The 22,134-nt window shown below is 44.7% G+C and overlaps 2 protein-coding genes across 3 annotated transcripts; both read right to left on the bottom strand.

The window, feature by feature from the left end:
- Positions 1 to 7,133: 7,133 nt before the first annotated feature.
- Positions 7,134 to 15,264, bottom strand: timd4 (T cell immunoglobulin and mucin domain containing 4). Of its 2 annotated transcripts, none has more exons than XM_036525766.1 (7): positions 15,081 to 15,264; positions 12,436 to 12,774; positions 11,488 to 11,553; positions 8,651 to 8,724; positions 8,410 to 8,528; positions 7,654 to 7,687; positions 7,134 to 7,350 (listed from the first exon to the last, which is right to left on the bottom strand). In XM_036525766.1, the coding sequence occupies exons 1-7, from the start codon at positions 15,247 to 15,249 to the stop codon at positions 7,315 to 7,317; spliced, it is 837 nt and encodes a 278-aa protein (XP_036381659.1). In that variant the 5' UTR covers positions 15,250 to 15,264; the 3' UTR covers positions 7,134 to 7,314. The 2 variants fall into 2 exon arrangements, with proteins under 2 accessions (XP_036381659.1, XP_036381658.1); XM_036525765.1 differs by having other exon boundaries at positions 8,414 to 8,528.
- Positions 15,265 to 17,235: 1,971 nt separating this feature from the next.
- On the bottom strand, positions 17,236 to 21,909 carry havcr1 (hepatitis A virus cellular receptor 1). Its single transcript, XM_036525803.1, has 7 exons — positions 21,828 to 21,909; positions 20,677 to 21,018; positions 20,235 to 20,327; positions 19,958 to 20,019; positions 19,188 to 19,275; positions 18,023 to 18,059; positions 17,236 to 17,387 (listed from the first exon to the last, which is right to left on the bottom strand). Exons 1-7 carry the CDS (start codon positions 21,883 to 21,885, stop codon positions 17,258 to 17,260), a joined length of 810 nt encoding a protein of 269 aa, XP_036381696.1. The 5' UTR covers positions 21,886 to 21,909; the 3' UTR covers positions 17,236 to 17,257.
- Between the last annotated feature and the right edge of the window lie 225 nt (positions 21,910 to 22,134).

Genomic DNA, 22,134 nt, shown 5'->3' with positions numbered 1-22,134 from the left:
AGAAAATCTTTACAAGAGATTTAATTTTTATGTATTACATATGCACACCTACACAGATGCACGTGGCCTCAAACACACACACACACGCACGCACGCATGCACACACACACACACTCAGACAGTGGAGTAGTACTTGCGTAAGGCTGGTTCCTGGTTGGGTAACGTGAAGTGCTCTTCTCATTATGTCAATATTCAAATCGTGGTACAGAATGTCCTCCTCTACTTCAAGCAGGTGCTGCTCTGTCTCCAGAGCTCTCGTTGTTTTTCAGTCTCTCCCATGCAGATAATAAGACATGCATCCTCAATGGAGGCCCTTGATACCTGAAGAGACAGACCGTTCTCAGAAAGCGACTAACCTGTCCCTCCATCCAGTACTGTGTGGCCATGTCTCCACGGTAACGGTCTGCTCTGATCTTCGGTCTTCTGGACTAATGCTCGGTCCTTCCAGAGGGGCCATTTATTCAGTCATCATATCTTGGATGGAGTCGCAATCTTTTGTAATGATGGGAAAGTGAACAAAGGGAGTTGGGCAAGCAGGACTGAGGTCATAGAGCAGGCAAGACTTCATGCGGCCCCTTAAGAGCTGTGAGCCTCCAGTGTGCTTGCTTTCACTGAGTGGCTGTGTACCATTCAGAGACACCGAGAGATAGACATGGCCTTGCGACAGCCATCACTTTAATGAAAGCACAGCACAGCTGTCTGCAGGTTAGCAGGAGGAAAAGGCAAACTGAGCTCAAGCGATCAAGACAGCTGGCTGGGGTATGCCACTGAGGTCTGATGCCAAAAACGGCCTGCTGTCTACAAAGGAACTGGCCTCACAAAGGCCGGGAGGCTATGAAACAACCCAGGGGGTGATGGGTAAAAGCTTTGTACCATGCACTAGTCTTCATGGGAGTATGTACCCCAGATTGAGCTGAAAAACCAATGGCTCGGTCAGAGCTGGGTTCCAGTAGCGACATCGCACGTGAGCGCTAAGTTGACTGGCTGGGATTGGAGTTTCACTCCTTTGCTGTGGTCTTTCAAAGACTTTCAACTTTTAACTGGGGCTTCTCAAACAGTAACGCGATAAATAAAAGCAGGCTGGGTTACTGTGTTAAATGAGGGGGGATATTAAAGTAACTGGGCCCATCTGTAGCTCTGGCTTTGATACAGTTCAGCACCTGCCTGCTTCATAACCAGCATCTGTCTGCCTTGCAGCTTTTTTTTACATGGTAGATTGTGTGGTGTTATTATCCTTGTCATTATTTTTCCATGATTTCTGAAGGTTGCATGATGGATTTCCCTTATGATTATCATTAGGTGGTCAGTTTTGTGTCATAAGTATGTATTTTTGGCAGGGTGGGGGGTGGTTCCCAACCCAAAAGCTAACAAATGAGATAAGCCATTCAATCCTCTAAGAATCCCAATTATTTTATAGCAGACCACACCAAGTGGTCTCATGTGGAGCTCAATGGGAAATAAAATTTGGCTTTGATATCCCCTCTGTTTCTTAGCACAGGCCTAGCCTCGGATGCGACACATGGACAGGTCTCAGATCAGCAGTGACTCAAACTTCAGGCAGGTCTTGTTTCAACGGGGGCGCATAGCCAGATCTGGGATCAACAGGGCCATATTGGTAGTTCTAGGTTCAACAATGAGACATATCTTAGACAGGTCTGGGATCAGCAGGGAAAGACTATATGGGTCATTTGATGTTCAGAAGTGTCACATGCGTCAGACAGGTCTGGGATCAGTAGGGACAGATAGGTAGTTTCAGATTCAGCAGTGACACATATAGTAGACAGGTCTAGGATCAGTAGAGGCATACTATATATGTATTTTGAGGTTCAGCAGTGACACATGCACCAGACAGGTCCGGGATCAGCAGGGAAATGCTGAATACGTAGTTTGAGGCTTCAGCAGTGACACATGCGGCAGACAGGTCTGGTATGAGCCTGTAGTCATTCAGGAAATGTGAAAGGATTTTAAATGCTTCCTGCAAACATCCCACAGCTGCGCAAAGCGTCATTAACAGCAGCACATGAATACCCTCCCCAGTAATCGGCCTCCCTCTCTCTCTCTCTCTCTCTCTCTATCTCTCTATATATAATATCTTTATCTCTCTCTCTATCTTATGTTTTTCTTTATCTTATCTCTCTTATCTTTGTTCATGCCAAAGCACATAAGATGAAAATATGCATTTGTACATTTACACACATATTTATCAACATATGCATCTCTCTCTCTCTCTCTCTCTCTCTCTCTCTCTTGCTCTCTCTCTTTCTTTCTTTGCGGGGGTGTGGTCTGTTTGTACCTAGGTGTTGTTGCCGCTAAGACAGGTATACAACCCCCCGCTGAGCGAATTCAGCTTCTACATTGTATAAAATCTCACAGGGGCAGGCAGGCAGACTCTCTACAACAACCATTCTGAGCAGAGCTAGAATAAAGAAGGAAAAACATGACACCTGTCCCTATCTGTTTAGCCAGACCCACATACTACGACGCAGCCCTCATGTTGTTACCGTGGAGCCTTAATGGCCACTTCACTGTGTAGATTCTAACCCCTTATACTCCAAAAACTGTGTAAAAAGTGTAAGTTTCACAGTTTCATTGGCATCTTTGCTCTTCCCCCACACACACAAGTGTTCCTACTGGCAAGATCTCCTCATGATGCCCCAGTGAGAGAATTTCATCGCTTCTGTGCACATGTGTGTTCAAGTGTGTGCAACATGTTTGGTTTATTTAAAAGAGTCACTTGCTTTATATGGCTTCTTTAATACCCCCCCCCCCCCAACACACACACCCCCTCCTTCTTCCTCCTCCTCCTCCATCAACTTGTTTTAATCTCTCCAATTTCCTGCGCCGACTCTCCCTCTCTCTCATCTCACTTTCCAGGAGTTCCTGCTGAGCTCCAGAGGGTGGTGGGGGGGGGGGGGTCCCACATGTGGGGTGTCCTCAATCCACGCGCCAGGCTCTGTCAGCTGGGAGGGCCCCCCAAAGGGGGGGGGGTCTGCAGGCCAGCCCACTCCGTTGCGGTTCGGCCCCCTGTGTGTGGTGCTTCCGCCACCGCACCCCACCCCGCCCCTTGATGTGGCCAGGGCTGTTGTGTCGTTGATTTATTGGCCCCTCTCTTGGTGGCGGAGCCCCCCCACATGGGCGCCAGCTCCGCTCCACACATGGCTCCACTTCAGCTGTTTGCTTCCAAGTAAAAATGTTTTGCTTTGCTCCTGTTTTTCCTCTCTTTCTTCTCTTCTCTCTTTTCTGCTTCTCTTCCTCCCTTTCTGGCCTCTGTTGCTGCTGAGGGGGGGACCGCTGTCAGCTTGTGGCTTCGTGGCCAATCAAAGCCCCTCTGATCGTCGTTAGTGCATACAGCTCCATCAAAGACGCTTGTTTAGCTGCTGTCTGTCAAAACACCCGTTACTGCCGTAAGGTCTCGGGAGGATACGGGTCATATGTTTTCATATTGATTAAAACATAAACGGTGTTTAGGCAAAGGCTGGGAACCCTCGGGTGGCAAGGCTACGTGTCTGAGTGGTTTGGCACAGTAGGAGCAGGTTGTTTTGCACAGGTAAAGCGCAGCTCTCGCCATCTGCCCAACAGGTGGGCTCCTCTGCTTTTCAATCAAAGCTGTAAAGCGCGGGGAGCGTGGAGAACGCAGATGGTGCCTCTCTCGCGCCCCATCCCAGACACAGGAAATGCAGAGTTCTGGCAAACCATCCACTGAGGTCCGGCCACATTCAGACTCACCGTATCTGGAGGGCTCCCTGGGAACAGCATGGCAGAGATACAGCACAAACGTGGCCCCGAATCCGCAAGCAACAAAAAAGTATTGCCTTTCATCTCTGCCCATGCACCTCCCCTCTCTCCTCATCTGTTCCCCTATTTGCTGCATTTCCAGGATTCTAGGGCAGCAGTGTGGCATAGTGGTAAGAAGCAGTGTTCACAACCAAAAGGTTGCTTGTATGATTCCCCGCTAGGTGAATCATAGTCTTGGGCATGGTACCTACCCACAATTTCCTCAGTAAATATCCAGCTATATAAATGCATACAATTGCATGTTGGACACTCTGGGGTAACAGCGTCTGCTAAATGACAGTAACGTAATACCTAATAATTTTGCACGCTCTTATTTACCATTTACCAACTTTATCTCTGATTCCCAATCACCCCCCTTTTACTCCTATCTGCCACCTATAAAATTAATCATTCACACCTTCAAGGCGGGAGCAGTTACTGGAGGATCACAGACGCTGGAGCTGAAGAATGCAGGGGCTTCTGGGAGACTATCCGAGTTTGTTACAGGGCTTTGAAAAAGCCAGGCTTTTCCTCAGAGCTTTGTCTGCAGGGACACCGCAGCAGCTGTTCCCAGATCACGCAAACACTATCGAATTTATTAGATTGGGCAATCAATTAGCCCAATTAAGTGATTTGGGGGACAGATGGATTGAGGTCCAGGTGGCCAGGGTTGTGATTTGATCTGGGCCATTCTGAGAGGCCTCTGGCTAGGCTTCTTTGGCTTGTGAGGGCTGCCACCTTGTGTCCTCAACTGGTATTGCATCTGCAGTATGAGGCAGCAGCAGATGGCGAGTATGACTGCATTTTCAAGTACAATGCAATTATTGAACTTGGACTTTCAGAAGTAATTACATATATAATATAGATATACCATAGAATTTTTAACTTATTGTATTAGTTTTTATTATACTGTGTGTGTGTATGTTTTATACATGGCTGTATTGCTCTTCAGTTTCATATATTTTAAGCCTTCTCTAAGGCTGAAAAACCTATGAATAGAGACAGCAGAGAATTTAATTTGTAATCATGTTACTCTTAGCTATTTTAAAGAGGGGTCATCACTCTGCCTTGGCGCTCCTTACATTAAATCATTTTAGTTTTTAAAAAAGGAAAAACAATCAAGTTTTTAAAAAGATCTCCAATCTCTTCTCCTGTAATCAGAATCATTCAGTGTAACCCATTCTTCTTGTTATGTAATTAAAACGATTTAATGAGCAGCACACAAAGGTAATTAAAAAGGTAATTTAAATGTAGGTGTCTCATTAGATATAACTGAATGAAAAGCAGTCAGCAGCTGATGAGTGATTCTTACTAACACTGGAAACTTATTGATCACAAAGGCACAGATTCAGGGAACATTTGCATTAATGTTTGACTCCATGTATGGCTTTTTCTTGTGTTGTACTCTGCTTCACTTGAAAGTCGCTTTAGATAAAAGCTTCTGCCAAATGAATAAATGTAAATGTAAATGTAAAGGTAAGGTCTCCATCTCCTATGTTAGTGGCTAATTAACAGCCACTTGCTCTATTATAACACCTGTTATTGTGAAGCAATGGTTGGCAAGCAAAGGAAAGGCTGTAAAAATAGAACAGTTTGGCCAGGAGTGCCTGGGTGGTCAAAAACGATTACCAAAGCACAAGCAGTTCAGCACCCCTTTCCTCCACAAGGTGTCACTGATGAGCCATTTTCGCACCAAAAATGGCAAAATACGGGAAATGAAATCAGTTGGTATTGCAACAGGACCCATATTCACACAGAATATCAACTTGCCAGTTAACAGCCTCTCGCACATCAGACACACCAGCTTTTCGGAATTCTGAGAATGGAGCATCTGCTACTGCTCGATTACAGATCAAAATGGTCGTGCACTCAAGTAGCAGTAAAGCACATAAACAGGGCTTGGCTGGAAACAGCAGCAATCACAGCTTTTGCCCCTGGTGTGTTCATTTTCTCACCCCAGGACACAGAAGCTTATTAAAAAGCACAGAGAAAGGCAACAAGACTGGTTCAGGTGTCAAATGAGTTAAGAAGAGAGACTTAAGGTACTTCATCTTTTGTTCTTGACAAAAGTTGAGTCAAGGGAGATCTGAATGAGGTTTTTTGAATTAAGGGTGAAATCTCACCCTAACATTAGGACATATAGAAAACGCATTGAATAGCTTACCAAGATCCATGGTAGCGGCAGAGACCCTGACAGTGTTCAACACCAGGCTTGACAAGGACTTAGGCTCCAATCTAGACTGTAGTCTGAAAGCCATGCCTAACTGACCTGAATAGCCTCTTCTTTTCATTGATCCTCTTGTAATGGACCAATAAAAAATGCCACATCACAGCTATTCTGTATACTGACAAATAATCAGCTCTCTGTGCTTCACGCTGAAAGTTGTGTCTCTGCTATTGTGTTGGCTTGCCATTAATATACTTGAAGGGGCATGATCCAAAATAGAACATCCACAGCTATCATAGCAACACAGACAGCAGTGGAGGAAGTCAGGAAGATGGAAGATAAGTGGGGGTAAATATTATGGCCAGACTATCTGGTTGTAATATGGTACACAATATCTCTGGCTAGGTTGTCTTCAGGGAAAATGTAACTCAGGGGTCAGTTTAATTCCTGCATATTTGCTTTCCTGTTGAAACAGTAATTGTTGACTGTGTTCAGATTTAAAAGAAATAATAATTCATATCAAAGCCTCATTTAGGTGTAAAGAACTGGACCCCCCAAGACTGAATTCTGCTAAGCTTGAACTTTTGCTTCAAACATGAACTTGTTTAGCCTATACCTTAATCTAAAAATGTATGGACACTTGACATACATCTGATATCATTGCAATGCCATAACCATTCCAGAGCCATAGTCATTATTAAGGTAGAATACCAAAACATGGTTCTTTATTTCTACATAACAACAAATAGGGAAGCATATATTTCAAATGAAAGAAAAATATATTTAAAATGTTGGAAAAAATATTTGATTTTTGAAATAAGTTCTGCTTTTTCTTCTCAAACATTGTAAAAAGCACTGGAATAAAAGCATTGTTACTAGCTTTAATTTGTGTTACATTACATTTTTACTTCAACATACTTCACATGTTAATTTATTTCATTATCAAAGACAGACAGTGATGTTAATATTTTTTAAAAGATTTTTTTTTTAAAAATAAAAAAATAAATAACCCACAACCCAGCAATTTATTTGGTAAAATAAATCAACTAATCTTCAAATTATGTAGTTGAAAATAAACCCAAAGATAGTATTTTAAAAAACAAATCATATATATGTATGAATATATTCACATCAGTTTTTAAGTGATATTTGGTACAGTCATAATCCTTCACGTCATCATTTTTACGTCGGCAGTTGTCTCCGGAAATTCACGCGCGAGAAGAGCACACCTCTGCAGTTAGAGAAGGTGAGGTGGTCACGTGGTCGGGTGTGGTCAGCCCCATGTATGTCTGTTGCTTGGGGCAGGGTGTGTGTCCATGATGTCCTAGTCCAGGGTGTAGATGTTCTCCTCCACGGGCCTCCTGGTCTGGATCTCATAGATGATGTGACGGGGCTCCAGTGTCGACAGGCTGCAGGGATAGGTGCACGCACAGGTGAGCACACGGGCGTGGGTCTGAGCGCTTCAGAAAGACACACTTGCCTCATTAACATTACATTAGCATTATTGTCATTTAGCAGGCGCTCTTATCCAGAGTCAGTTACATAGCTCAAAGTTTTTTACATGTTATCCATTTATACATCTGGATGTTTATTGAGTTAAGCACATTTCCCAAGGGTATGGCAGCATTGCCCCAGCAACCTGTCGGTTACAAAATTTGCTCCTTATCACTATACTGCACCGCCACCCCCGCCCCTGCCTTGTCCTCCCTTACCTTCCCCTCTTCAGGAACCTTCGGTGGATCTTCCCTGAAAAAAGGACACAGACACAGAGATCAGCCTCAGTAAGCACAGAGATGTATGGGGCCCTGCTTCCAGTTTTACATGTTACCCACTTAGCCCTCCTGTTCAGGTGAAACTGATATCACAGACTAATGTCGAGGTAATACGTTTCCCAGGTTGTGTTGATAATGAAGTGGGCAATAACACAATGATTTATGCATCTCCACAGCCCAAAAATGTCTAATTTAAAACATCTATTCATGTCTGCCTGTGATATCAGGTTAGCACCTGGACCAGGCCTCTGTAGCCAGTGGAATGAGAAGCAGAATGGGGTTGAACTGAGGGAACTGCAATACAGGCAACACTGTAGCAGTAAGGCTAAATGAGGTCCGTTACTTTACATGAATGGCTCTAATCGGGAAAACAGTCTCACTTCACTTGTAAAGATGATGATGGTGATGATGACGGTGATGAAGAGGAGGATGACACTGATGATGATTTAATGCCCAGGTATGGCTCATACCCAGACTAGGTGAGATTATGTGCAGCTGTCCAGGTGAGCATGCACGTGCAGCTCTGTGGGTAAACACATGAGCAGGTGTCCAAATGGGCAGGTTAGCATGTGTGCAGGTGAACAAGTGTGCATGTCTGTAGGTGTGCCGCTGAACAGGTGAGCATGTGTCCAGGTAAGCAGATGACTATGTGTGTAGGTGTCCTGGCGCACAGGTGAGCAGGAATGGATACGGTACCTACGTTTGAACCCCAGCAGTGCCAGAGAGCCCAGCAGCAGCACCAGCAGCAGGCTGAGAGACAGAGAGAGCACGGGGATGTTGACCTGGAGGGACAGGCTGGGGATGGGCTTCTCCTCCTGGGTGGAGTGCGCAGAGCAGAGTGTGGGGGGCAGAAACACAGGCAAGAAAACCAGACGCTCACAAATCAGTATCAACTAATGATGAACGGAGTCCATTACATCATGTGACCTGTACTCACAACGCTTCCAGACTTGAGGCTGGAGTTGCGTTTTGAGACATCCAGATGCGATGACTCCTCCTCCCACACTGGGTCTGTGAGGGAGAGAAAGATGGAGAAAGAGAGAGAGAGAGAGAGAGAGAGAGAGAGAGAGAGAGAGAGACAGTGAGACATTCAACACTGACAAATAAATAAAGGACAGATATATTAATGTATCTATGATTCAAAACTGCTAATGAACTCAATGCATTTTGTTTCCATCTTCATCACTTGTTATTTTTCATAACCATTATTATTACAGTATTCCAACAATATAATATATACAGTGATATTATTATTATACTACACACATGTTCATTTTTGTTGCTATACTATGCCTATAGGTAACACCAATGAACATATGTATAGTGTAATAATAATAATAACAATAGTACCTATAAATTACACTTTTTGTACCAATTACTTATTTTGAGCTAATAAAGTATAAAGCATTCATTAATAAATTCACTAAGGCCTGAGTTTAACAGTAACACCTGTCACTTGAAACAGATGGAATATTCTGATATTTAGTTTCCTCTGCGTGTAACACTCGCTTTTGACTAATGCAGCACTGTGGTCCCATCGGGTGTGACCCCCTTCGCGGGAATCGCAGAAAAACGCTGGTCTGCATGCGTCTGCTGTCTGCTCTAAGCGGGACGGGTGAGTCAGGGGTGGTCTCTGAGATGGAGGCGGCACTGCTGATGTGAACCAAAAGCGCAGCTCTGACAGGAAGCCCCCCCCTTGAGGCGGTGGGGCTGCCTGCGGTTGGCGCTCGGCTCTGTCCCTCGAACAGCGCTCAGTGAAAACCCAGGGGAGGCGTGAGGAAACAGAATCCGCCACAGCCTTGCCGCGTTAGGTAACGGCAGCTCCGTTGCGTCAGAAACACAGAGCCGGTCAGATCGCCGTGTCCCCGCGTTCATTTCCTTAACCGACACTCTTACTCAGCGCAGCTCACACAGCAGTCTTATGTGTTACGCATTTATTCTGCTGTTGTAATTACTGAGGCACTTCAGGTTAAAGACCTTGCCCAAGGTTACAACAAACAGGCCCAAGTGGGATTCAAGCCTGTAACCTTGCAGTGAACCCTCCACGGCCCACTGTTCAAGCCACCAATTAAATCCCTTCTGCAATATACATCGGGAACCAGACAAGAGTTACTCAGTTCGTATTCCTGGTGTGTTCTTTCGATGTGTTGATCATCGTTATTTCAGCCGTTCATGTGTAGTAGCTCACTTCATTTTCCATTACTGCTACAGTGTACCCGGCTTTGCAGTTGCCTCAACCCCATTCCTTGTCTCCCAAGGGCTATATATCAGTCCACATACTACCTTTATCTGGTATCTGAAGAAACCTGATATCCCAGCCAGACACTAACAGATATTTTTTTAAAATACCTAACAGCTGTCTGCTTAATGATGTTACTTCCATCAGCGCTGGTGCTGTAAACTCAGGACTTAAAGTAGGAAGGGAAAAAGGATCACTCCACTGTTGATGACCACAACAAACCAGCAAGGGGAGGATTAATTCAGCATCAAGCTCTTTTTTTTTTCCAAGAAAACCTTAGCCTGGGGAGTGCGTGCAAAGTCCAAACAGTCCTCTCTGTCTGGGCATGTGCCAGCGTTCAGAGTGATGTCGTGCACTGCAGCTGTGGTTGTGGGTAATGCGATAGGAGAGCTATCACAGTGTACCTGGACTCAGCTCCGCAGCGGAACAGAGGGGTGAAATATTGGGGTGGGGGGGGGTGGGGGGTAAGGGGGGGGGGGGGGGGTGGGGGGTAAGGGGGGGTTTTGTCTGAAGGCTGGGCCTCAGCCCTTGTAATCGCCAGCTCTCCATACCACCCGGGGTCTGAAAGGGGCAAAACCTCATTCTTAAAGTGACACAGCAGGTTCACGGAGGCCACAGGCATGGGATTGCGCACACATCTTGATTTCACAAGAGCTTCCCGAAAAAAAAAAACAATCAAAACCAAAACAAAACCCACGAAGGCCCGCATTAGTAATTCCTGAGAAAGAGAGGCAGGCCGCTGAATACGTAAAGGCATTTTTCCATTTCATCTGTGTATTACTGGAAACGGGCGCACCTCCTCGCCTCGAGCGGCGGGTTTGTGGCCTTGTTTTCGCACGGGGGCACACGTCTGCTGTGTCACTGCATCTTTTACTGGCACTGCAGCCAGGAATCCACAACTCTACACGCAACACGTCATCAATCTCATCTGTCTGCCTACCCAGGCAACAGGAAAAGCAACTGAGAACTCATTTCTTGCTTACAGTAAAGACCCAGGGAGTGAAAGGTTCTGGGAAATTGAGTAGAGACTGAGCACTCAATTTGTCAGCCAATAAGTGCCACCCAAACTTTGATGACTACAGTGAGCTAGGACCTCAGTTTGATATCTCCCAAACCCTGCAACTTCATACAGAACAGTGTCCCCTTCATTATGCTGGAGCACTGAATTTTATTTGGTATGGAGGGAAGAGCCCCAGCACTAGCCTACCAACACCACTTCTAGCAGCACCCTGGTGTCTCATTACATTACATTATTGTCATTTAGCAGATCCTATCATAGAGAGTGACTTACAGTTGGTTACAATTTTATCCATTTTCACAGCTGGATCATTACTGAGGAAATTGTGGGCTAAATACCTTGCCCAAGGGTACAGCAGCAGTGGCCCAGTGGGGAATCGAACCAGCAACCTTTTGGTTACAAGTTCCGCTACTCCTTATGCCACACTGCTGTGTCCCATCCAAGTACTTAACTTTGGCTGGTCAGCATGAGGGGGCTACAGGGTGGTTTGGCTGCCGGCTCTCTGAGTCGTACTCACCCGTAGGTATGTGTGGTTCTGGAGTGGGTGGGGCTGTGGGTGTTGGCATGGTTGTCACTGCAGGAGCTGAAATGAAAGAATAAAGAACTGTGAATGACTGATATGAGAACATGCAGACATACCCGTCCCGTTGCCACTTAGACTGATTTGCATAGCAAGCACAAATGTAGCTGCCGAATGAGTCATTGTCTTCAGCCCTGCGTTGTCCTGAGTTTCCTGAGTTGCTTGTTCATGATGACACAACCACTGGGAGTTTGACATTTGCAGGGGTGACTTAGTGACAACCCCTCTCCTTGTTGAGCAGACTTTGTGCCGAATGTATATCTGCAGTGTGTGTGTGTGCGTGCGTGTGTGCAGTATAAATGAATATATTGAAATGCGTCCCAAAATCTTATATTTTGCATGCTTGAAAATATCACTGCCCTATGGCATATATTTCATTTTATTTGCATGCCTTATACTTTTCTATTACACATTTTACAATATGTAGACTTAAATCTTTCATAAGGCTTGTATTAGAAATTCAGTAATTCTATGCGGAGTTCATCACATTAGCGAGCCTCCCTTCGTGTGCACTAAATCAATAGGGAATTAGGTAACTATGGGTCAGTAAGACTCGATCTTAACATGATAGCGTACTCGAGATGATTATGCCCAATGCGAACAGCTGATGGGTGGCGGTGAAACCGAGGTAGCTGATTTTCAGTTGTTCTGCTTTTAGTCATGTGCATCGTATTATGAAATAACGCTGGCTGTCCTCATGCCCAAGGCGGTTAGAAGGTCATGGGTTTGTGGTGTGCTTACGTGCACGCGGTAACAAAGGTCCGTGGCAAAAATAATTAACATAAAGAAATTAATAAAGTAACTGTGTTAATAAAGATGCATGGACAATTTCTTGTCCTTTGCATTAGGGATGTCGCGCGCTCCCAGAGGAATAAACTCGCTTGCCTTTCACGACCCTCAGCGTGTAGACAACCTTCTTGTCGTTGAAGTAGCCATCGATGTCCACTCTGCAGCAGTACGGGCCGCTGTCCATCCGGTTCACCCTGGGAATGATGAGGTCCACCTGCCCTGACAGGACGTCGCCCGTGACGCGGTACTTGTCCGAGACCTTGGAAATGACGCCGGTCCCGTCGGTCTGTGCGAGGATGTCGCTGCACCAGAGCGTGCCGCAGCCGCGGCCCCAGCACACGCGGCTCAGACCGTAGCGTTTGACGGAGTAACGGCAGGACAGACTGACGTAGCCTCCCTCCGTCACCTCTAAAGCCAGAATGGTGGCCGCGGCAGCTGTGTTGGAATAATGATCAGATAAAGCTCCTGTTAGTGCTACTCGCTTTCGCTTCGCCTTTAACGCACAGCAGTGCGGGTGTCAGTTATGCCATCATTACATAAAAAAGTCCATGCGAGAGAACTGTTGTGAATTTTCAATGTGGATGGAAAAGTCGCCATTAAACAATTTATTTTAGTAAACAATGTTAGTTGTTCAGTTATTAATCCTTTTGAGTAACGCCAAGAGCTCCGAATTCCTAACCCTAAAGTCACAATTTGCTTGGATTCCTGTCGTGATAGCTGTTGCCAGCAACAGGGTCCCATATTGCGACAGAATAACCTTTTAAGTAAACAACCTTCCTCAATGGCAGGCACAAAAGCCAGGTGGCCTTCATCAATACACCACCTACACAACAGGACACGAGAAAGACGTTGTTGTCCGCATTAGCGGTATTGCCGGTCATGAGAACAGTGGTTGTCAGAGCATGGTGGTTAATGTTAAAAGCGTATACCATTTTATCGGCAGCTGGAGTGGGACTAGCGAACAAATGGAGAGAAGTACAGCTGCGGCAGCAATCAGACCCACATTAACATTTAAATGTATTGATTTAGCTCACACACTTATCAAAAGCGACTCACAAAGCAGAGGCACGTATGTGCTTATAGCCAGGGTCGGCGCCAGGGGAAAATACAGGGGTGCAATTGAAATCCAGAAGGGTGGACAAAAATCATAAATATTATGTAGATATATAGATATAAGAAGACAACTGGGGGTGCACTGAGCTCCGTCTGGGGGTGCAACTCATCCCTAAGCGCCCCCATAGCGCCGAACCTGCTTATAGCCTAATGATGCCACACGAACAACGGTAACCTTCATAGACAAAGCACCACATTGCGCGTGACCATGTCAAGCCCACACACAGTGCTAAAATAATCAGTGTCATAGTAAATACGGAAAAGGTACTCTGTAAGAGTTAATTTGACACGAACATATTACTGGGCTACTACTACATATTACATATTATTAGGCTACGGTCAGTTAGGAGGGGTAGCAACATATTACACGCTCACACATTTTTTTGAGTTGATATTTGCTGACATCATCAAGCATCTTGAGCCACCTACCCTCCAGGTAAGCATAGAGCAGGTTAATCGCTGACCGGAAGAGGAGGGAGTTATACGCGTGGCGGAACCCTTGAACGTAACCGAGACATGGACGTATTCTTCGTGGATAAAGTTTGGATGGGGGAGGCCTGCAAACGTATTTGGTAAAGGCGTATAACGATTCCGGTCATTTTGTTCCCGATGTTTGTTATCGCCGACACATCGGCAGACGGCGTTTGTTGAGGCCTACAGCGATCGTGGTCACCGGGGTCGTTTTGATATGCTGTTTGTTCCGGTGGGACTCGCAAGACAGTATTTTTGACATCACGTATATCTTGTTAATTCGCCGAAGCCGTGCGTTGGACTGCTGTCTTTGTTGCTGGTTGCAGTGGGAGCCCGTGTGACAGTGCTGGCTCGAGAGAAGATCACCGGTGTCGGTGAGTTATGAATTTCACTTCAGCTATTATGGTTTGGGAGGTCTGCCTCGTTCCACCTTTTGGGTTTTTTAATTTGTTTCCTCCACATTCACACAATTAGGTTACGCAAGCTGTTTCCTTTATAGCAATTTTTCATCAGTTGTTCTCGAGCACGGGGTAGCGTGTCGCATCATGTCAAAGTACAATAATGCATTAAGTTAAGGTTATTCACTAACCCATACTGATGCAGTTATTTCTATCGCTGCAAACAGAACATCCCGGACAACAATACTACTAATCATTGGAGCAGACCTACTGTTAGAAGTAGCAGCAGGTGTGGTGCTTAAAGTCTTGGCCAGTATTTCCCAGCTGATTCTCCAGAGCGTTTCAGTAGTGATACAAATATTTTTTCAGGAGTCCTCTCGACCGCCTTTTCCCGGGGTCAGGTAATAATTCATTTTCCCAATTTCCCTGGATTTTCTGTTTTTTCCCCCCCAAGAAGATATGTGTAGCGCTTTATGACAAGTCTTGATTTTTAGATGCGCTGTAACAAATTAAAATTTATTGATTGAATGATATCTGTCCAGACTGGAAGGGCATGTATGCCATCTACCAAGTTACAGTTTAGCAGTGTTGCAGTAACCACAGGAACAGTATATAGTAGACGCAGCCGATCTTACAAATTGTTTTTTTGTCGAAGTGCCACGCAGGACTCACGGGCGCAAGAAGTAGAGGTTAGGGGGTCAAGCGGGCACAACGGTTGGTTTTTCAGGCAGCGGTACCGTTGGGGTCGCGTTCCCTTACCTGAGATGGTGAGGACGAGGACCCAGCGCAGCCGAAACGACCCGCCACGGGTGGCCATCCCAGAGGAGGGGAAAGTCGGTGCGTTAGAGTCGGGGTGTAGCCGACACCGCTCTGTTCGAGTCGCTGCCAGTAGCGCGCTGCCCGGGCCAGCAGGCGCCTCAATGGGCATCTGTGTTCTGGGACCTCTGACTGTGACATCTCCAGCCGGGACAGACAGGGGTTCGCTAACCCCTCATCTCAGAGCGAGAGCGAGGACGGGGGTGAAACGGGGGGGTGTTGGGTGTAGGGTGTAGAGAAAGGAGACATTGTCAACCGAGGGATTTTCCTGCATTTATTGTCCACGTCCCTGTAAATGTTAACGAGATGCATTTTGGGGAGGGGGGGTGGTTACAGATTGCCACGCATGATACACTGTTCCGAGTAAACAAAGTCGTCAGCCAGCTGCTGTGGACCGACTGCTTTGCACTATGTGCGCCAGTCTGTGTTCACACATCTGCACGCGAAACTGCTCTCTGTATAGCAATACATGTGTAGTTTTTTTTCCCAGTTATAACTGTCCTCCACTGGGTTGGTCACAGGTGTCACAAACAAGTATGTGAAGGTGTGAAATGCTAAGTGCAGCATTAAATCTGTGTACGTGTGTGTGCGTGTTGGGGGGGGGGGGGGGGGGGGTGTTGAGCAGCGTGGGGTATCGTCAGGGCTCTTGTAAAATTAGCGTTAAAGGGCCAAGCCAAACTTCAGACATACAATATTATGATTGTGGTCACGGGGTTAGAGCTTGACGGAGGGGTGTCTTCCGGCCTTGAGGTTCTTTCCTTCCTGTGGGTGTGCCTTTTACTTTATGTTGGTTGACCACTGCCACACAAAACAGAGCAACTTTCTTTAAAAATGCTACTGCTAGTTTTTTTTGGACAGCCTATGTCAGAAACCACCCAGCAGGCAACTGATGAAGCATGCGGGTGTATTTGTTATCTAAGGTCACCTCAAGCGTGTATATCGCCATTAAATGAGTAATGTTGTCTTCAGCTCTCCAAGAGGCTTCTGAAATTCTTTGTAATGGATGACATCAGACACACAGCAGCACAAACAAGAAAATGATACCCAGTAGGAATAAAAAAATCTCAGTACTCAGGACCTGTTAAAGACCTGTTTCTGTGCAACATGAGAGTTCTGCCACAATAGGCTTTGAAGGACACAAAAAATAGTTCCTTCTGTTTCATCCTCTGAACATGCAGCAAATTTTCCTAAGGCATGGATTCAGTCAACAGTTGTCCTTAATGGGTAAAGATGTTTCTTTTTTTTCAAGGCAAACACAGTTCTTTTCTTTCATTTTAGTGACTGCTGATCTCTTTGAGGTCAAATTATTTGTGTAGGATAATGCATTAATGCAGTAATGCACACAAGCATGTTCAGTTGTGAATGAAAAATAAGGATAAAAATTGATAACCCAGGAATTACAGGAAAAACATTACATTATAATCATTACAGGGAAAATACAAGAATTATTTTAATCAAGTTTATGTTCTCAGCAATTGTGACTATGCTGAGCAAATGCTATCAAAGATTCAGAGCATGAACATAACACATGTACATTACACACATTTACAGTAATCATATTAGTTATAATTCTGAAGACTTTCATTAGAAATGATCTGGCTACACACTATAGCTAGCATTTGAGTGTGAGCTACAAAAGAGCTTAACCCCTGCCCCCACCTCTACAATCTCCAGCAATGTGCTGTCATGCTACATTCATTTGTCGAGAGTATCTTCAACAGAGGAAGTAATACACTGTGACTGTCACATGAGCCAATCACACGTCTGTCAAGAGACTTCAGGGCCCCATTTAACTGACATCATCAAGGGGACACGTATCCTGGAAATCTGTTGTCTTGTGGGTGCTGTTGTGGAATCATCCATCCTGTTGCCAATCACCACATCATTTTCATAGGAACGTAAGAATTGTCTTAGGAGCTAAATAAACTGACTATTGATTGAAGCTTGCTTCACTTTCAATTTCAGTTTTACGGTATCAGGGCCCCTCCAGACATTAGCAAATCCAGTACTGTGGTGCTTGTCTGTCCATACAGGCAACGACACCACATTTGCACTGAGTAAAATGAGGGAAAGGGGGTGGTATGTGGGGGGTGGGGGGCGGGGGTGCCCTCTTCCAGACATCAAGGGCATGTTTCATAGTCCTCTCTGCTATCCAGCTGATAAATATTCTCCTGGGCTATGTCTCTGGTGTCCAGGCCCAGGCCGGATTCAGTGTTCATGTAGAGAACGGTGTCATCATTCCACTGTGATCTTAAGGAGTAAAGCAGAAGGTAAATTATCATCATTTAATTAACTTCCCTGTGTGCCACAGCAACTTACTACTTCGTATTATTTATACAACTTGATTTTACTGAGGAGTAAAGGATTTACAGGGGATTTTTACTGAGGAAATTCAAGTTGAGGGCCTTGCTCAAGGGTACAGAAGCAGTGGCTTCCCTGAGATTCAGCCCTGTAATCTTCTGGCGTCACATTGGAAAAACAAACCGCTACACTGAACTGCCACCTGAACTCAATCAATCACACAGTCAGAGATTCCTGTTTTGTCATGAGCTCCAGTCTAGGGTTCAAACAACAAACTGGGGAAAAAAAAGATAAGTAGAAAAAAGATAACAATTGGCATTTTGTGAAACCCCTCTCGTAGCCACCCACATGCACAGACCACAACATGGGCGCTGTCACCAAGGCACGCTGTGCTCACAGAGGAGGTTTCCTGTTAGAGTTTAGAAATGACTTCAGAGTCAGTTAGGATACACATACATGACGTGATGCTTTGAGACCCCTGTGGTGCATTTCGGTAACAGCACTCGTTCTGTCCGCGGTTGAACCCTAGCAGTAGGTGTGTTCTTGGGGGACGGTAATGTAGTGCACAAGTGATCTGTACTTACATTCCAAGCACCTCTCGGTCCTTCTTCCATCGTTTCCCTGAAGGAAGGAAAACAAAGTGGTTTAGGGAAGTGAAAATCATTAAGCCAACACCTGCTACTTGTTTTACTTGTGGTTTATTTTGTGTGTAGTATCACAATGTGTATTGGATTCTGTGAGCTTGTGACTTTGATGTATGGTAGTGTGTGTACTTGGCTTCCCTTAGTTTCTAGGCTGTCTAATCAGTTTGCACAAGTTAACTTGTGGCAGTGCTTCAGTAGTGTTATGCTCACTCACTGGTCTGGCATTGCTGTTAGCCTGGTCTAACACTGTTGCTCATTCAACTTGAATGGATACACTTCTGTTCTGCTGTGCTGGAAGTCACTGTGGATGACAGCGTCTGCTAAATGAACGTAATGTAATGTAATTAAAAGTATTTATGGAACCATGGGAGCCCTAGGCAGACTTTGTGCCCCTGTATTCTACAGCTCAGAATGAATGTCTTACTGCTCCCATGAATCTGATAAATCAGGATGCATTGTGATGTAATTTAGGGGAGTGGTTTGAAATGAAAATGTAAATGAAATGGGGGAAAAAATTCAAAACTGATCATCAAAACAAATACAAGTCAGCATTTTCTGCTTAGCAGGTAGACCAAGGTCATTGAAGATCGTGAATGTCTCAGGTTTTGAATGACAGTGTCATAATTCAGGCTTGGTGAATTATACATTGTGTGTGCATATGCATGTTCATGTGTGTATGTGCGTGTGTGTATCTGTGAATATGCATTGCACGTGTGTGTGTGCGCACATACATGTGATTGCGTGCGTGCGTGTATCTGCGCTTAGGTGTGCAGGCATGTGCGTGCCTGTATGTGTGTCTGGCTGTGTGTGTGCGTGCGTGGGTGGGTGTTTAACCCTTTCGTACGTAAGTTATAAAATATTTCCAACTGCCCCCCAGCGTGACATTTATGCTATGTGGTGCGCGTGTTACATTACATGGTTCGTTATGTTTTAATTAGCGTTATTAAGCTTTTCATCTTTTTCACCGCCGCATTTGCTATACTTTGTAACACCGTTTCCTCAAAGCTAACATTAACTAGAATTTTTTCCATTTTTCCAATCTAGTGATCACACCGGTGTGACCGTATGCGCAAGAGGGTTAATGGGTGCAGACTGGTATACTCACTCATCAGGAGCAGAAGTGCAGTAATGACTATTAGCAGTATCAGCAGTACAGGCAACACCACTGCCATGTTCGGGCCTTGCTGCCGAGCCTGCAGGAAAACTTACTGTCAGGTCAGGCCGCAGGTAGTAACCCAAATGTGCAGTTATCATGGGCTTGCAGATATGGCACAGCTGATGATACGAACATTAGCTTGCAGTTACTGTGCATGACACAGCCGAAGGAGCTAGCAGCTTTGAGGGAGAACCGAAATACATATTGTGACTTCACTTCCTTTTCCATGCACGCACAATGCTTTGAACATTTTCTAAAATTTTCTCAATGCATGTGGATGTAGTTTTTTTTTTTAGTGTTTTTTTTTTGGGAAAGCATAAAGACTTTCATTTTCATAAATTATAATGACACCAAATTATCAGTCCAGACATTTTCTCTGTTAGAGGTTCTTGGACTCTGACATGAAGTCATGACAATAAACTACAGAATACTGTGCTTTCAAAGGTTGTTTGAAATTTACATAATTTAAATACCCATGTCACAAAGAATGCCTTTGATCTTCTATTTCAGATTTCAGAGAATCTTTCAATTCTGGCACACCAATGTATGCAACTACCAAATATATTAGTAATATTAATGTATTTTTAGTAGAAGAAACATTATGCTCGAAAAACACCAAAACATACTGTTTGGATCCTCCTTGACTACCTGAAGTGCAGCTAGTTGAAGTGCATTTACATTTTATTAACAGGAAATGTGACACAAATGTGTGTACTCACCACTTCTTTGTTTTTTGGTGTTAAGCTTTCAGAACTTTCTGTACAGTTAGCAACCGCAGTGCCTTCAAAGAGAATAATACAGATACCTCGTTATTTATGTCACGTAGGAACAGAGTTGCTGCATTTGTGTGTATTGCTGTACATCACCAAACGGAAACCTACTGAATAGTTGCATTAGAAACGGATCACATCTGAGCGTTTCTCAGGTGGTCTGTCACACTGAAATTTCACAATTGTCTTGGTGTCTTGGTGTTAATGGAGACTGAGCAGTAGCTACCCTCTGTGTGATTGCGCGGGGTCCACGGGCCTGTAGGTACTTGGTCAGTTGAGTTGGATGGTAGCACTGGTGTCTTCGTTGTTGGCTCTGGTCCTGCAAAGAGATGTGGTACCATACCAAAGTTTGAAAAAAGCAGCCTAAATGCTACAAAACGAACATAACAGAGGTAGATTACAAGTAATGTTGCTACATTATATGAATATGTCCCACATGAGAGTGCATGCTGTAACTTTGCATGGAATTTTCTGCACAGCCCTGGTCTCTTCAAAGGCACATTCACTAATACTTATAATCTCGGACATAACAATAACAGTGCCTGTTTTACAATGATCTGTAATGCAGGTATTAATGCTTTATCAGTGATTTCTAAATGTACTGTGTTATGAAGCATTAACAGAAATAAACATTAGCATTGTATGACACCACTGTACGCGTCGCTTACTTTTTTCAATGACCAATCGAACCGTTTCCTTCTGGTCATTAAACCATCCTGGTATGTGCACACGACAGCCGTATATCCCCGAGTCTGTCTCCTTAGCGCTGAGGATGGTCAGAGAGATGTCCCCCGCCTGCAGGTCTCCGAGTAGTTGGTACCTATGGGATACTCTGTTTGTCACTTTCAGTCCGTCGGTTGAAATGATTTCATTGTTGCAGCCGCTCGTTGGTATCTCTCCTCTCCCCCAGCACATGTGCAGCTGCTTGTAATAGTGTGCGTCGTATCTGCAGGGTAGGACCACATTGTTCCCTGCAAAACCGTGGACTTTCCTATCAGCGCATTCACCCACTGAGCAACAAAGAGAGAGGGGAGGGGGGAGAGAGACAGAAGCTTTTTAAAGCAGTTGGCAGTGCTGGGTGTAGTGGTATGAATACAGGACTTGTAGGAGGTTGCCGGTTTGATTCCGGCCTGGGGGACTGTTGTTGTACCGTTGGGCTTACCTTACAAAGCTACTTAACCCACAATTGCTTCTGAAAATATTCAGCTGTATAAATGGATAACATGTAAAAACTGTAACCTGTGTAAGTTGCTCTGGATAAGAGCATCTGCTAAATGGCAAAACTGTAATGTAAAAGTTCTTTAACACCCCCAAAGAGCATGAGTACATTTGGAACAGGCAAAAAAGAACAAAAACAATAGGTATAATGCAAAGAAAGATCATATGTGCATGACCACATATGACAAATGCATCACACTACGGAACCCATTCTTCATTATTGTCACATACTTCCACCCTTTTTTGACACAGGATTCATAGACACAGAGATAGGGAGAGAGTGAGGGTGAGAGAGAGAAAGTAATACACCAACATCAAACTGTTTCTTTGTAATTTGTCAAAAGACATTCTTTTGACTTACTGCATATTATATATTTGCTCTGTTAAATCTGTGGTAAAAAAGTGTTTTTAATTAATTGGAATGTAGTTGGAAATACATTGCATTTGAATATTGTTTTGTAAAATGGAACTTTGACCAGCCTAACTGCTCCACAACAAAGCAACTGTTAGTTTAAGCTGACCCCTACCCATAAACAACATTAATACTTCAGTTAGTGCAATTAATAACAATGAAAATGTATCATACAGTGGTTCGTGTTACCTGTGAGCAGATGTAGGAAAAGCCAAATAAAGAAGCTGTAGCTGTCCTGTGTGTTCATGGTGAAGTGATCTCTCTCATAGGCACACGGACACACAACACACACTCACAGAGAGACACGGAGTTACCTCCGCGTACACACACACACACACACATACACACACACAAACACACACACACACAAACACACAGCTGTGGCAGTCTGAACCGTGATAACTGTTAGGTCACATGATTTCCTTTTCCTTTTGTCGCTGACTGAGCCTTTCCTCAGTCTGAGAGAGACAGGAATGATCTGAGTGTTTTCTATTCT

Source organism: Megalops cyprinoides, chromosome 3, assembly GCF_013368585.1.
Source record: "Megalops cyprinoides isolate fMegCyp1 chromosome 3, fMegCyp1.pri, whole genome shotgun sequence".
Lineage (NCBI taxonomy): Eukaryota > Metazoa > Chordata > Actinopteri > Elopiformes > Megalopidae > Megalops > Megalops cyprinoides.
Note: the sequence above shows the minus strand (reverse complement) of the source record. Positions and strands in the feature narration are given on the sequence as shown.